Source organism: Rattus norvegicus, chromosome 3, assembly GCF_021556685.1.
Source record: "Rattus norvegicus strain SHRSP/BbbUtx chromosome 3, alternate assembly SHRSP_T2T, whole genome shotgun sequence".
In the NCBI taxonomy this organism is placed as follows: Eukaryota; Metazoa; Chordata; class Mammalia; order Rodentia; family Muridae; genus Rattus; species Rattus norvegicus.
This window is the reverse complement of record NC_141536.1, coordinates 141,111,553-141,126,591: the sequence shown is the minus strand read 5'-3', so window position 1 is coordinate 141,126,591 and position 15,039 is coordinate 141,111,553. Positions and strand designations below refer to the sequence as shown.

General features: G+C 48.1%; 1 protein-coding gene and 1 long non-coding RNA gene across 5 annotated transcripts in view; one reads left to right on the top strand and one right to left on the bottom strand.

Moving 5' to 3' along the window:
* Hm13 (histocompatibility minor 13) overlaps positions 1-7,975 on the bottom strand; it is a 35,312-nt gene extending 27,337 nt beyond the window's left edge. For all 4 annotated transcript variants that reach the window (XM_087652284.1, NM_001399536.1, XM_087652285.1 and 1 more), the window contains exon 1: positions 7,691-7,975. Coding sequence is in view for 3 of the 4 variants with exons in the window: in NM_001399536.1 (NP_001386465.1) it covers positions 7,691-7,873 (183 nt within the window). In the remaining variant the exon portion in view is untranslated. The remainder of the gene's footprint in view (positions 1-7,690) is intronic.
* Positions 7,976-8,086: 111 nt separating this feature from the next.
* The window catches only part of LOC102553281 (uncharacterized), a 35,476-nt gene continuing 28,523 nt past the window's right edge, over positions 8,087-15,039 (top strand). Inside the window, exon 1 of the long non-coding RNA XR_015684718.1 lies at positions 8,087-8,358. This is a non-coding gene — a long non-coding RNA (uncharacterized LOC102553281). The remainder of the gene's footprint in view (positions 8,359-15,039) is intronic.

The window sequence follows — 15,039 nt, the reverse complement described above, 5'->3', positions numbered from 1 at the left end:
CCTGTCTCGAGGCTTTAGCTAGTGCTAATTCCTCTGCCACAGGGCTTTATGATGACAGCTGTTATTATAATTGGCAAAAATTTGGCATGAGAGCCGACAAAAGATAAAATATTTACACAAAAAAGAACTGAATGTTAAGCACAGCACCTTAGTGCTGTGAGTATGGGAAATAAATGAAACCGGAGTAACAGTGTAGCATGCGGACTACACCAGTTTTACAGAATTTAAGTCAGTCTTGTGGAATGCACTCCTACACTTGTACTAAAAACATGGGCTTGGTGCTACACCTTCAACCCCACACTCAGGAGGCAGACATAGGGCCTCGGTGAATTCAAGGCCAACCTGGTCTACATAGTGACATTGGGTCTATTCTAAACCCAAAGCAAAACAAAAGCCCAAATCTTTATTGTTTTTAGGGAGCCAGTCCACACCCCGTTGGGAAGCCCTTCAGACGGCCGTATTCACCCCCCTTTTCCTGAGATAGATGGATGTTCTTGCAACGAACCTGCTGTTTGGTCTCCTTCAGCCTCCTGATTAGTTGGCGTACAGGTGTGCACTGCGGCACTTGGCTCTTCTAGTTTCTATGACAGCACCTAAAGTCCTAGCAACGCCAGATTAGACTCCTGATCTAATAGCTCTCTTAACAGGAGCCGGTCTCATCCCAGCACTGGAGGTTCCTATCATGGTATCTGCCCTGTGAGCGAGGTCTCGGCACTCCTTCAAGAGAGCCCCTCGAGCAGCTGTGAAGGCTGCTCATCAATTTGGCTCATCAAAAACATTAGGAAAGCATGACAGGAGGGCGGCTATATGGAGAGAAAGACTGAATCTGAGGAGCTCTTGTGAGCCAAAGCGCAAGACTGCAAAATGCCAAGGAGCCGGCAGCTAGGCAGCAAGCCTGTGAAATCACCAGAAAAGGAGTCTTATAAGACAGATGTGCACAAAGCCTTGGGAAGGTTATTTGGTGGGATGTAGAAGGTAAGTCTACATAAGCTCAATGACACAGGGAGCACGTGCCTAGGGATGCATGTTTAGATGTGTGAACGTGTGTTTTAATGGGTGCATGTGTATACCCCTTTTACAGAGACAGGGCCTCTCACTTGAACCCACAGGACCTCAATTTGGATAGTCGGGCTAGACGGCTTGTTTGAGGGGTCTTGTTTAAATGCTGGGATTAGAGGTGGCCTGCCACATGCCCCACTGATGAGATCTGAACTCTCGTCCTCACTCTTGTGGACAAGTGCATTACTGACTCACTTCCTCAGCACTAATCCTTATCCTTTAAAACTTTCTGTGGCAGTGGGGAGTGAATCTGGATCCTCACACACAGCTCGGCAAGCACTCTGCTTCTGAGATCGACAGCCTGTATGGTGAGAGAGGTTCAGACCATGTGTCAGGATTTCATTTCTGATCTTCCTGAATGGGAAAGTTCATGCTTTGTAGCATACCAACCTGACAAGCCATGGGTAAGTGAAGGCCAACAGGTTTTTCTGAAAAGATAATTGGTGATATATGCCAAAAACCTCACATTTGGCCAAACAATTCCAAATCTGGGGAACTTCCCTACAGATAGTCATGGTTCTGAGTCTCAGTTATTCCTCTGCCAAAAAGGGCGACAGACTTCAGCTTTACTTACCTCAAAATGGGCGTGTGTGTGTACGTACATGCGTGCTTACTCGTGCGCGCACATGTGTGCTGAGAGGCTGAAGACTAAGACACATATGGGGCATGAGAAAAGGCAAACAAAACTGTGTGAAGTAAACAGGAAGGTCTTTAACATGTTCCCCCATGCCACCCACAGGGCTGAGGGCTGCCCAGGCTGCAAGGTGGGCTCCCCACTTTGAATACCTCCATGGGTTGCCAGAAGGGATATAAGCACGGGCAATCCCGACCGGGAGGCCCAGTTTCTTTCCTTCTTTCCCCTGCCAGTCCGTGGCTTCTGCTTTTGGTAGCAGTGTGATAACACTTGGGTGGCACCTTGCTACCATGCACCTCCAAACCAGAATACATTTTCCGTGTAGCAGCAGTATGGGCACAAAATCAACAGGACAGCTCCTATCTCAGTGAGTCCCCAGGCAAGTGGGCTGCAATCCTGACAGCTTAAATAGCCTGGCACAATGCAGTGTGATGTGGGGTAATGCAGACACACGTGCTTATCCATGGGATGAAGGCCAAATGGTTAGAGCTTGCCCTGAGGCCAGGAAGCCTAGCAGACTCATTTCCTTGACTGCAAAATCAGGACTCCAGTGTTTGCAGTGGAGTCATTACTGAAGTCTATGTGCTATTTCTACCGATACGTACAAGGAATCACGGGTAAGCCAGCTCTATTTCTGCAGCGAAGTAATTGCCACAGGTGGCTAGAGCAGATGCCATTTAAAGCCTTGACAGACAGTCTCAGGGTCTGGAATGCAACGGAGGACCAATAAAGGCCAACTGTGTTGAGGTGTTTGCTCTGTGTACACAGTGGAGCAGTTCTCAGGCAGACTGCACAGAGAGGCTTGGGGCTCGAAAGCACATTCAGGGCTTTGTGGCTTCCCTACAAACCAGTGCTATGGCTCATTTCCACAAATTCCTTTCAGTTTAGCCTGGTCCCAGGGCAGGAAGAGGCTTCATGTTATTCGATGACAAACCAAGGTTGGACAGATGCTTCACCAAACAGAGGAATCTGGTCTCCTCTGTGGGTGTCTATTATAAATACCTCACACTTCAGTGTTGAGTCAGAGTGGGAGCCTTGCGATCTGACTGGTAGTAATACAAGAAGGAGAGCATTTACTGAGCCCTTTTATGTGCCAGGCAGTGTCCCAGGGCCCCTGCCTGAGCAGGCACTTTCTTAACTCATTAAAAATGAGGCTCGAAGAAGCAGAGTATTTTGCTTAGTATGACACAGATGGTGAGTGGCTAAGCCAGGGATCAAACCCAGGTAAGCTGGTGGCCTCACCTCTCTCTATTAGCAGACCTGTACCTTTCCTCTGGAGAGGAAAGGCTTCTGTTGGCAGCCTGATGATGCCAAAGAGGCCCGTGGCTTCCCCAAAACTCAAGAGTCCTGAAGAAAAAGAACAGTTTATTTGTTTGTTTTTGAGACAGAGTTTCTCTGTGCAATACTGGCTGTCTTCGAACTCTCTCTGTAGACCAGGCTGGCCTTGAACTTAAGCGATCTACCAGCCGCTGACTCCTGAGTTCTGGGACTAAAGGCCTGAGCCACCACTGCCAGGCTGAACATCTTTGTGGTTACAAAAAAACCAAACCAAACCAAAAACCCTTACACTTTATTAAGATTCACTACAATTTGATTTGGGCTTTTAAGCCCAACACAGCGAGAATTAACGGGGAGCTGTACAAATGGCTGAGACATTTAGCTCTCAGTTGCCTGGGTATTTAGACACCTGGGTGGAAGCCAGAGCAATGGGGAGCCCGATGCCCAGCTTGAGCCCTGGACGGCTGCTTCCTGACCACACCCAAGATATCCTGGAATTCCCACTCGATTACTGTCTATCTAGACTGAGGCCCCGGGGACACCTGCGGTTACCTCACACTCACTCTTTGCCACCATTCTGTCTCCTGACTATGTCCTAAACGCATCTTCTCCCCACATATGCCCCGCACCACACAGCTGGCTTCACCAACTGCACCTGGCATTTTGCCTCCTTCCAACCGATACCCTCTCTAAAGCCTGCACCAGGCTGTAGTTAAATACCTATGAGCTCTACAGCAGGCCATCTTGTAGAAGCTGAGGATAGAGATTCGTGTAGTGTTTGACTCGATAAGCCAACTTCAAGAAACTTGCCCTACGAGTTATGAAAATAATAATTTTAGCATGGTTTTTAGTGGTTAAGGACTAAAAACATATTGTGGAGGTCTCTAAATTAGTGGCTTTCAAACTTTTAGAGGTCATCAGAATCACCAAGAGGGCTTTTCAGAGCCCACCTTGAATGTCTGATTCTGATTCTGCATTTCCTGAAGAGTTCCGTCCTTTCAGAACTGGTGCCCCGAACAAACTCTGGGTACAGTGGGAATGGTGCTCACATCTGCACTTCTAGCTCCCAGGAAGTTAAGGCAGGAAGAGTGTTTAGTTAGAGACCACACTGGGCTGCTTGCTGAGTATCAGGCCAGCCAGAGCAACACAGCAGGATCCAGTCTCATATAAACAAAAACAAAACCCATTCGCACTTCCTGAAAATCCAGATCCACTGACACACTTGGGTGTCTGAAGGAACAAAATCTCTACTGATGGGTAAATAAGACGCAGGCACAGGAGCCGCTGCTGGAGTGGGAGGGAGGTAGTCATATCTACCTGTGGGCTTTTGGCTAGTGTAACAGGGACCTATCTCACTACAGAAAGGCAGAGGCACTGTAAACAGAAAATGACTAATTCACACTGCTAAATGAAAACAAGCTGGAGGGCAGCGGGTACCGAATAATCCCCTTTCAGTGAGGCTACCTGTGCGCGTATACAAACGCCAGTGTCTATTCATATACGGGCAGAAAACGTTCTAAAAGGCAGGCCCGCTGGGGAAAGAGCTTGGTGGTAGAGTATATGTTTAGCATATATGAGGTCCTGGGTTAGATCAGGAGTGTCTCAAAACTGGAAAAGTTCTGGAAGCTTCCGTAAGTAGCTGCGTGTGCGTGTTTCCAAGGAGGATTTTATGTTCTGGCAGCTGCCTGAATGTCACACACGAGCTTTCTAAGTACCCATTTTAAGTGTTACTTTACCTTCAGTGGTCTTTTCCTCAGAAAGGTTGTAGGGTCCCCGAGCATCTTGTCACATAGCACCCAAGTCCCTCTCCTGAGCTCCTGTCATACTTCTCTCCATTCCCTCTCCTCAGCCTGAAGAACCCTCACTCACATGGGCAGAACACCTGTTGCCTCTTCCGGGCTACAGCAGAAGTCGGCTGATCATACATTCTTCGTCTCATCCCAGCTGCCCTGTAACGGTGCCCAGTCCTGTTGGCTGAGAGACTCCTCTTTGCTGAATCGAAAGCCTATTAGACCTATCAGTCAGCTCCTGCTTGGCTGGAAGTTGTCCCCTCTAAAGGACACAGGTTTCTGACACCCCCACAGGGCGACTTCTTTTGCCCAGGATTTCACAACATACTCTGCCTTTTGTAGATGCTGCAGACCCCAGGGGAACTGTCCTTGAGTGCACTCTCTCGGCAGGCTGTGGTGTCGAATACCAGTTGGAAGTGCCAAGCTCCTGGGTCCCCGCTCTGCCCTCCTCTCTTGGACAAGGTGGACAAAGGAGTCATTTGGTTCTCATCGTATCTCAGGTCACAACACTGCTTGTGTGTTTTCAGTGGCATCTGCACCAAGAATGGGCCTGGTCTAGAAGTGGGCCCACCTGATGCATTCTCTAGCTAGCTGCCAAGGGACCTTCAGAAGCCATTCTTTGATCCTCTGGTCTTTTTACAGACAGACATGATAAACCAGCTCTTGCCTGCTGCTCAGAGTTGTGAGCACCAAGGCAGATAAAGGCTCCATACGTTAGAGCATCCTGGCTACTGGCACTGGGAAGTCACTAACAAATGGCCAGGTCCTTTGTAGTCTAAATCATCTAAGGCCTCCCCGTAGTCGATGCCTGGAACAGATAAGAGACATTATGGTTCCCTTTCTTCTATCCACGCCCTCTGCTCCAGCTACTCTAAGTCACCCGCTGTTTCCTGCAGTGCCTCCTTCCTTCCTTCCTTCTCTGGTACCTTGCTTGCTTTTCCCAGCTTAAGAATGCCCTCTCCTGGCTGGAACTGCACATCTCATGTGCGCAGCCACAGATGCTCTGCCTTTCTCTATAGCCCACCGCAGCTGCTCCCTTACCATCTTCCTGAATTCCTTGGTAACAGGGCTCTGACCTACTCATCTTTGCGGCATCCCCCACCATTGATAACAGCTTGAATTCAAGAAACCCTGCTGCCTGGAATGCATTTTCTGCAAAGACTAGTCCATGTGCAGACCAATGAGAGCCATTCAGTCTAGGGGCTGCTCAGCCTTGGGCCACGCTGTCCTGCCTCTCTCTTGTCCTAATCTGTTTCAGAGCTTGCCTTGGCACCAAGCATCTGCCTGACTGGACTGGTTAAGGACACCTGAACTCTGCTTAGAAGAGGCAGAGGAGCAAAGAAAATGGGTCACACCCAGCTCTCTCAGCCCGGGTCCAGACTGAGTGCTCTCTCTTTATCTGCCCAGAAAGGTCCAGCAGGAGGCTCCTGTACTCTGCCACATGGTGTTTTGAGAATCGCAACTGAAGCAGTTTCAAAAGTGCCAGCTGCCCTGTGCGGCTACCCTTTCTGGGGAAGGCAGCTTCCTCTCCAGGCCACCTTCAGGTTTGGTGGGGGAGGGGCAGTGGGGAACTGTACGGTTAAGGTTAAGAGGCTGTTGGAGAGAGGATGCCAGAAAGGGAGAAGTTGTTACTTTCTATGGGCCTCAGAAGCTTAATATAGGGCAGATTTGGGAGGGGGTATGTGTGGAAGGTTCTGGAGTCCCCCTTGATGTGCAGAGACAGACTGCACAGAAGCCCAAGGAGAGGGCCCACCCCAGTCTCATTAACAGTCCAAACGTAGTTACTATTCAGCAGGTAGGCTCAATCTGCAAAGGGATTTGTTCTGGGGAGAGAGGCTACTGTGAGGTAGTCACCGTCTGGGCTTTAGCTTGGAGAGATGCAAGGCTGGGTGGTAAGCAGGGTGAAGAAATCAACCAAACAAGTCTAAAGCCGGGAGAACCAAGGAAGATGGGTGGAACACATTCTAAACAAAAGACAAGAAGCCCAGCTGGTGCTCTAGCCCTCCAGCCCTTTCTCCCCTGGGCAACTGGGTCTCTGTAGCCCAGCTGCTCTAGAATTTTTGATTCTCCTGCCTCAGCTCCCTGAGTGCTAGGCTTATGGCATGGCAGCGGGCTTCTATTTTATATAAAGAACTTTACATTTGCTTATTTAATGTGATCGTGATGAGGTCAGAAAATAACATGCAGTAGCCAGGATATCTCCTTCCACCATTTGCTTCCCTGGGATTTCACTGAAATCATCAGGCTTGGCGGCAAAAGCACCTTTAACCGCTGCGCCACCTCCCCTCCCCTGGGTTTTGTTTTTGAGGCAGAGAGAGGGTCTGATTTAGGAGTTCCTGGTGGGTATAGTCGCAGCTGTGATTCCAGGGCGACAGAAATCAGGGCCTAAGGATGGATCTGGATGCTACAATTAACTGTGGGTGTGGCCAGGCATGGCTCCTTAACAGAGGATGACAAAAGATGGTGCCTTTCAGAGCCATACCTGTAAGGAACACTGAGGCTGACCCAAGCCCTGGGATGGGGTGATTGCCCCGGGTGCAAACACTTGGTTGCTTAATAGCTATAGCATCAGGTGGGTTCGGGTCCAGCAGGCTCAGAGTCAGCGCCTGCCTTTGTGTCTGGGGTCGAGCCGACAGGGTTTCCAGCTGCCGCATGAAGCAGGGGGTTTTGGGGGGAGGGGAATATGGCAGGGTCTGTTTGAGGGACGCTATCTGGGGACGATGCTAATCCCCGCTTCTGGGAGTGGCCGGATCTTGGGACACCAAAGGCCAGTCACAAATGTGAACCCAGATGGAGGGAATGGTGATCCATATCGGGGTGGGTGAGTGACGCGGGAAAGGGGGACAGCTATCGGGGTCTTCGGGGACCCATCCGTGGGGGCTGTGGCCAGGATGGAAGTTGAAGGCGCTGGCTCTCGCCCTGACCCTACCTTGCCGCGGGCGCAGCGCACCGAGCGCAGGGCGCCGAAGAAGATGGGCAGCAGCGCCATGAGCAGGAGGCTGCCGTAGGCCAGCGCAATGCCCTCGGGTGTGGAGGGCGGCCGCGTCGTGCCGTTGGCTGGGGTGCCAGCCTCGCTGCTGCCGTTGTGCGGGTCGCTGAGGGCCGAATCCATGGCGAGGCTGCGCTCGGGCTCCGACTCCAGCTCCGGCCGCCGCAGCACGAACGCAGACGGAGAAGAGGCACTGCGGGGAAAGCCACGTTCCCCTAAAGAAACAGGAAGTGACGTGTTCCCTTGCCTTTCCGTGAGGCGCAGTGAACGCGCGCGCGTTCACGCTACCGCGCGCCCGATCGCCCTCTGGTGGCGGTGAGGGAGGGGCGGCATGTTGCTAAGCAACTTGAAGCCGACCGGTAAAGAAGCTCTGGACCACTATGGCTATAATCCATCCTGAGATATGAGGACCCATCCCTTAGTCCTAGGCTATTTCTTCAGTGCCAGGCTATCCATCTCTCCGCAAATCCTCATCCTTCATCCAAGAAGTTATGCATGCATTTACCCGAAACTCAACTGTTCATTCGAGCCTTAAATATGTATTGGGGTTTCCCACTTACCCTTGTCACGCTTCTAAGGTCCAAGGACACTGAAGAGAACAAGCAAAGGTTTGTCCTTTCACGAAGCTTGAATTTTAGTGTGCAGGAATTGGGAGGGGGAAGGCGGAGAGAGTAAAATGAACAAAATAAATTACGAAGTCTAAAATATGATTATCTGTTAGAATAGCTTTAAAATGTAAAGATGAAGGCATATTGATATGACTTAGAAACCATGTTGATGCAGGCAAATTAGAGAAAATCGAAGCAAAATAGGATGAGTGTGTAAAAGGTTGCAAATGCATTATATGGCTATTACGTGCCAGGCAATAATAACCCTTCCCACTCTGTAACCCCAGACAGCTTATAAACTCCGTGGCTCTTATCCTAACCGGAAGGAACTTTTTGGGGGTACTTTTAGTATTTTTTTAAGAGATTTATTTAATTTATGCGAGTACACTGTAGCTATCTTCAGACACACCAGAAGAGGGCTCTAGGTCTCATTACAAATGCTTGTGAGCCACCATGTGATTGCTGGGAACTGAACTCAGGACCTCTGGAAGAGCAGTTAGTGCTCTTAACCCATGAGCCATCTCTCCAGCCCTAGTAATTTTTTTTTTAAAACAGGCAGCTTCATAAATGCACATGACAATAATCCAACAGTACTAAAGGGACTATTGAAAGAAAAATTCTTTTTGAAGGTCCTCCCCCCTTAAAGGAAACTACTCTTAGTTGTTATTTTATTTCATGTATGTGGACTTTGCCCACATTTATCTGTGCAGCAATTGCTTGCCAGAAGAGAGAGTCAGATCCCCTGGCACTGGAGTTACAGACAGTTGTGAGCCATCCCGTGTGTCCCAGAAATTGGACCTTAGTCCTCTGAAAGTGCAGCCAGTGCTTTTAACTGCTGAACCATCTCTCCAACTCCAAAGTAGTCAGTCTTAATAGTTTCTTGTGTATCATTTTTTTGAAATATGATTTCATATAGCTAAGGCTGGCCCCAACTTTTGTAAGTAGTTGAGGATGACCTTAAACTTCTGACCCTCTTAAACTCCCCAGGTCTGGGATTACAGGTGTACACCACTATTCTTTGGTTGTGCAATGTTAAAGATTGACCCTAAGCTCTCAGACATGCTAGGCTTGCAGCCCACCAGCTGAGCTACATTCTTAGGCCTCTTGTCTATCATTCTAGAACTTTCCTTGAGTTTATAAACACATGCATTATTCATTTACTAATCTATTAAACAAATCACAATTGCATACCTAGTGTACAAGAAGTTGTCCACTCAGGTGTGGGGTTCTAGTTGTTAAGAATGAAACACACACAGAGCTAGGCGTTGAGCGATTGGAAGGGTCCTGGTAAGAGGTTGTTCAGAAGCCTGATGTTGAAAGACGACGGGGAAGCAGAACAAAGCTAAGAATTCCAAGCAGAGGATAGATTAAGGTGTTATGTGTACCTATAGGGTATGTATTCTTTTTTTTTTTTTTTTTGGTTCTTTTTTTTTCGGAGCTGGGGACCGAACCCAGGGCCTTGCACTTCCTAGGCAAGCGCTCTACCACTGAGCTAAATCCCCAACCCCGGTATGTATTCTTTTAATATCTTTTTTTTTTTCTTCTGCTGAATGGTACAGTGTATGAAGGCAGAAACAGGGGTTGGGGATTTAGCTCAGCGGTAGAGCACTTGCCTAGCAAGCACAAGGCCCTGGGTTCAGTCCCCAGCTCCGGAAAAAAAGAAAAAAAAATGAAGGCAGAAACAAGGTCACTAATATTCAGCACTGAATTTCAAGCACCTGAAATAGTGCTTGTAACATAGTGTGCAAGGGCAGTGGGGAAGTGCAGGATACTGCAGGCTGACCTCAAACGTGATTCTTTGGCCTCAGGCTTCAAAGTGCCGGGATGACAGATGCGTGCCACTTTGCCTGACTCTAGTCAATAATTAATTATTCGAGTTCTAAAATGCTTCTTTCACACAAATAGAAAATCTGTTGGGACTTCCGGTGATGCCCAGTGGCCCTAGCCAAGGTCCATTGTGAAAGCAAAAGAGAAAGTTGTGTCCTGCAGGTGCCTGGCACTGGACAGAGTATGGGTCAAATAGAGGACCTCACTCTGAGTCTGAAGATCTGTGGTCCTCCAGTTCAAATTTAGTAAATGCTATCACAGAGGCTTAGTACACAGAAGCTGCAGAAGAGAGACGCCTACAAAGCTCAACTCCATTGTGGCAGAGCAGGCAAAGTGAATGTGAAACTGAGATTTAGTAAGTTGACAAAAGTACAGATGGTAATAAAAACAAAATCCCTGCTTCAGGTTAAGAAGGTAATTCATACTAGACAATGGATTTACTCTTATTTTCTCACGGTCCCAAAATGATTTCAGAGAGACAAAGTTGTCCATGCAAGTCACAAAGTCAGACATGGAAGAGCGGGGCCTTGACTGTAGGTCTATAGGCCTTCAAAGGTTCTGTGGCAACAGCCCAGCTACGCAGAGGCTAGGGTGCGTGACATGAGCCCAGCTGTTGATAGTTCCATTGCAGAATGTTGACCAGGAGCCAGGCATGGTGTTTGGGAAGACTCTTCATCTGATAGCTTGGGACTACAAATTGGAAACAGTTTACTTTTTACTTTTATTTTTGCTTGTTGAGACAGAGTCTTACTAAGCAGCCTTGGCTCACCTGGAACTCCTATTGATCTGTCTGCCTGTGCTGCACGCAGGGCCTAAGACTGTTTTGATTTCTCTTGGGTGGAGCCTTGGATTCGGTTAGGTCTATGACGTATCTGGCCTCTTCCTTCACCCTCCTGGACAGGAAGTTGTGACCAAGGTAGAAAGTCCTGGAGCTGACCCAAGTTCAGGCAGTCACTCTCGAGGCTTCTCTGTGGACAGTTGGGTTCCTGACTTGGAGATGCTCTGTCTTGCTATCCCCTGGAGAGAGTGATAGAGAAGTCAGAAAGAGGGAGAGAGTGCCTGCCCCAAGGGGGAGTGTTCTATGTAGGCTTACATCTGTGGAATATATGCTTAAAGGCAGAGTCTAGCATCTGGGATGGTTAAATTACCAAACATTCATTCTAAAGACAGGTACAACCACACCTCATTTCTCTATGGGCAAACCTCACACTCCCTCTTTGTTCTCTATCTATGCTCATCTGCATAGACGAGGACACTGTCACACCTTGTTCAATGTACTTAAATGTACTTCCTCTAATAGCTAGCAAAGGTCATCAGTGGGTATGAAATCATTTGGGGCAGATAGTTGAGGAACAGGATACTCATGGAGCCTTACAGTGTCACCTTCCAGATGACTCTCTATTAAGCAGCCACAAAGGGAAATGTGCCCTTCCAACAGAGTAGTCTCGGTTAACTGAACGATCAAACTTAGTACAAGCCAAACTGGGACAAAGTGACACGATGCTGTGCAACATGGGCCACATCACCTAGGTAGTGCCAAACACAACATGCACCCATGCCCTGCCTGCATCTACTTATGGAGAGAGAGCTGGAAAAGCCAAAACAGTTCAGATCCTATAAGACACATTCCACATAACAAACTCATTCTCAAAAAGAAATAGTGGCGATTATTATAGATTGAAGAGGCTGAAAAGAAGAAAAAAATCTAAGGTTGGGAGTCATGGCGTATGCCTGTAACACCAGTAACCTTAGCACTGGAGAAGTAGCTGGAGAGTCAGAAGTTCAAGGCCAGCCTTGGCCTTTAGAACTGACCTTAATACAAACCAAAAACGAAAGTTCCTTATCAGGCGAGACACCCTTGGCTGGGATATCAGTGCATTTCGCCGTCTATGGTACACACTAACACAGTGTCTCTGCCACTGACAGAAATCTGGTGGCCTCTCCAGCTCTCAGGAGCATGCTTAGTTCTTCTAGAATCTGTTGGGGATTCTCTGTCATTTTTTGTCAAGGAAAACTGAAACTATGCAAACAGGAATCCAGTTTGTGTTTCCCCAATTCCCAACTGACAAAAAAATAAAATAAGAATAAAATTAAAAAAGGAAAAAGAAAGGAAGAAGGAAAGAAAGAAAGAAAAGGGAAAGAAAAGAAAAAGAAACTAAATTCTCCAGGCTCTCCCCAAACATTCTGAAGAGAGTCCCATCCCCAAAGAAGCATGTGCAGGAGAAGCAGTGGAAAGCCCACCCCTGGCAAGCGGACCACAGGGATGATGGAACAAAGCGAACCGACTTCTTCATCTTTGAATACTGTTAGCGCTTTACTTTGGTATTGTGCGTGTAGGACTGGGCAGGTGTGCTTGGTCAGTTGGCTTGTTGACAAGGTTATGGTTATATACTTTAATAATACAATTATATGTTGCTTCTTTTACCTATTGTGAAACATCTTGTTGCTAAAACTGGATTATCGCATCATATTCTAACTCCTCACCCCACTGCCTTTGAGATTTACATATTTGTACAGATGCTGGTTTTATGGGCTTTTGATGGCTATAATGGGGCCATGTTGTCATTCGTTGCCCACCCTTTTTAAAGATTTATTTATTTATTATATGTGAGTACACTGTAGCTGTTTTAGACACACCAGAAGAGGGCATCAGATCCCATTACAGATGGTTGTGAGCCACCATGTGGTTGCTGGGAATTGAACTCAGGACCTCTGGAAGAGCAGTCAGTGCTCTTAACCGCTGAGCCATCTCTCCAGCCTGAAAGTTGTCATCTTTTTTTTTTTCTTGGTTCTTTTTTTCGGAGCTGGGGACCGAACCCAGGGCCTTGTGCTTCCTAGGCAAGCGCTGTACCACTGAGCTAAATCCCCATCCCCGAAAGTTGTCATCTTGAAGTGCCCCACCCCCTTTGATGTTTTGACAAAATACCTGACAAGAAGCAGCTTAGGGAAGGATGGATGGGTCCGTTTCTGCTCAGTGCTCACAGGTACAGCCCATCCACAGGGCAACAGGAGCAGAGACCACTCTGTTCACTTTGTCCCCAGTCAGGAACTGAAGCGAGATGCATGCCAGGCCTCAGCTCACTTCCTCTTAGTTTGGATCTGGCCATGAGATGGTGCTACCCACGTTCAGGGCGGGTCTTCCCTTCTCAGTGAAACCTCTCTGGAAACGATCTCATGGACTTTTCCAGAAGGGCCATTTCATGGTGATTCTAAATCCAGTCAAATCCATGATGAAAACTAACTAGTGTACTTTGTTCTCTGAGAGGCTAGGACTGGCAAGTGGGGAGCCTGAGTTTCTGTTTGAAAGGGCTAGGCCAAGGGTGAAACATTTTAGCAGTGGAGGGAGTGCATTGAAATTAAACTGAGGTAGAGAATCAAGCCGTTACACAGAACAGGCAGGGCTTGAGCTGGGCCTCAGAACTCCCAGGTGCCTGGGTGTCCGTGATGCCAGGATTGTGTGTCCCCACCCCTGCTCTGCTCATTTTGTTTACTCTCCTTCCCTAAAACACACTGGACTACAAATGTCAGACCCCAGAATTTGAGTTGAGGGTCAGGGGAATTTCCAGGGTGCCCAATTGGAAGTCCTTTGGGATGGGCAAGTCATCTTACAAGGCTGCGTCTGAAGTTGGGGGGGGGCAGCCATTTGAGGTCTAACTTAAGAGGTTGGAATTGTCAGCTGCAGTCAGGTAGCAGCTAGAGACGGCTCCACACAGCCACCAGCAGCAGCTGCAGGCATTCTTTTACTGGAATTCTTGATTCGATACAGAAAAGCATTTCAGGACAAGTCAGTAGGAAGCAGAAATGGAATTCGCTAAGGGAGATTTTAACATAGATTTAGATTGCAGTATGGGAGTTAAGAGAGAGAGAGATCCAGCACCAGGTGTGGGTAACAGCTTCCAGAGACAGACGTGCATGGTGTCTCAGCAGTAGCCATACACACAGTTTTGGTGGCTTCTGAAGTTGCACTGCCTGAAGGCTCTCCAAGGAATCTTTATTAAAAAAAAACTTTTTTTTTCTTAGCATCTGGAGCGATGGGTCAGTGGTTAGAGCACGTAGTGTTTTTGCAGAGGACCCACATTCTATTCCCAGCACCAATACTGGGCAGCTCCTAACCACCTGTAACTCAGCTCCCTGGAATTCGACGCCCTCTTCTGGCCTCCTCTGGCACCTGCACTTACGTGCACAGATGCAAAATTAAATAATAAAATTTTAAATGAAAAACCAAAACCAATCTTTTTGGTAGTGACCATAGGATAGTGTCTGAGCTGCGCTGGCTAGGATTACAAGCAGCCAAAGTGGTGAATGATCTTAGCAGCGGTGGGTCTGCTGGAGACATAGCCCCCGATGTCCCTTCCTGGCTGCAGCCCGAGCAGTTCTTTCACAAACTCCTCCCCATGCAAAGTAGATTCCTGCCCACGCTCTCTGCAGCCAAGAATTTCAGAACTGGCGAGTGTAAGACAGAGTTGGAGTTTATTGAAAGAGGTGGCAGCACAGATTCCAAACAGGAGAGTTTGACTGACTGAAGGGTTGTGAGGAAGGAGCCTGCGGTTTTCACTGTGGGCTCGGTGGGTGTGTGGGTGACCCTGAGGCTTTTAAGGTCTATTAACTTGCAACCAGAGTCAAAGGTTAAAGGGTTTCCCACTGTAAACAAGTTTTAGGGTGGACGTCCTGGGCAGTTGTTTGGCTTTAGGAATGGCAACAGGGCAGGTCGTATATCCTTCTGACCCCAGTTTGCCCATTGTCTTTGACATTTTGTTAGAGATGTCTGTCTTTAGGAAATTAGGAAAGTGTCATCTCTATCGGTAAATTTGGCTTTCCCTGGGTGGTGTATGCGTGTGCGTGTGCGTGTGCGTG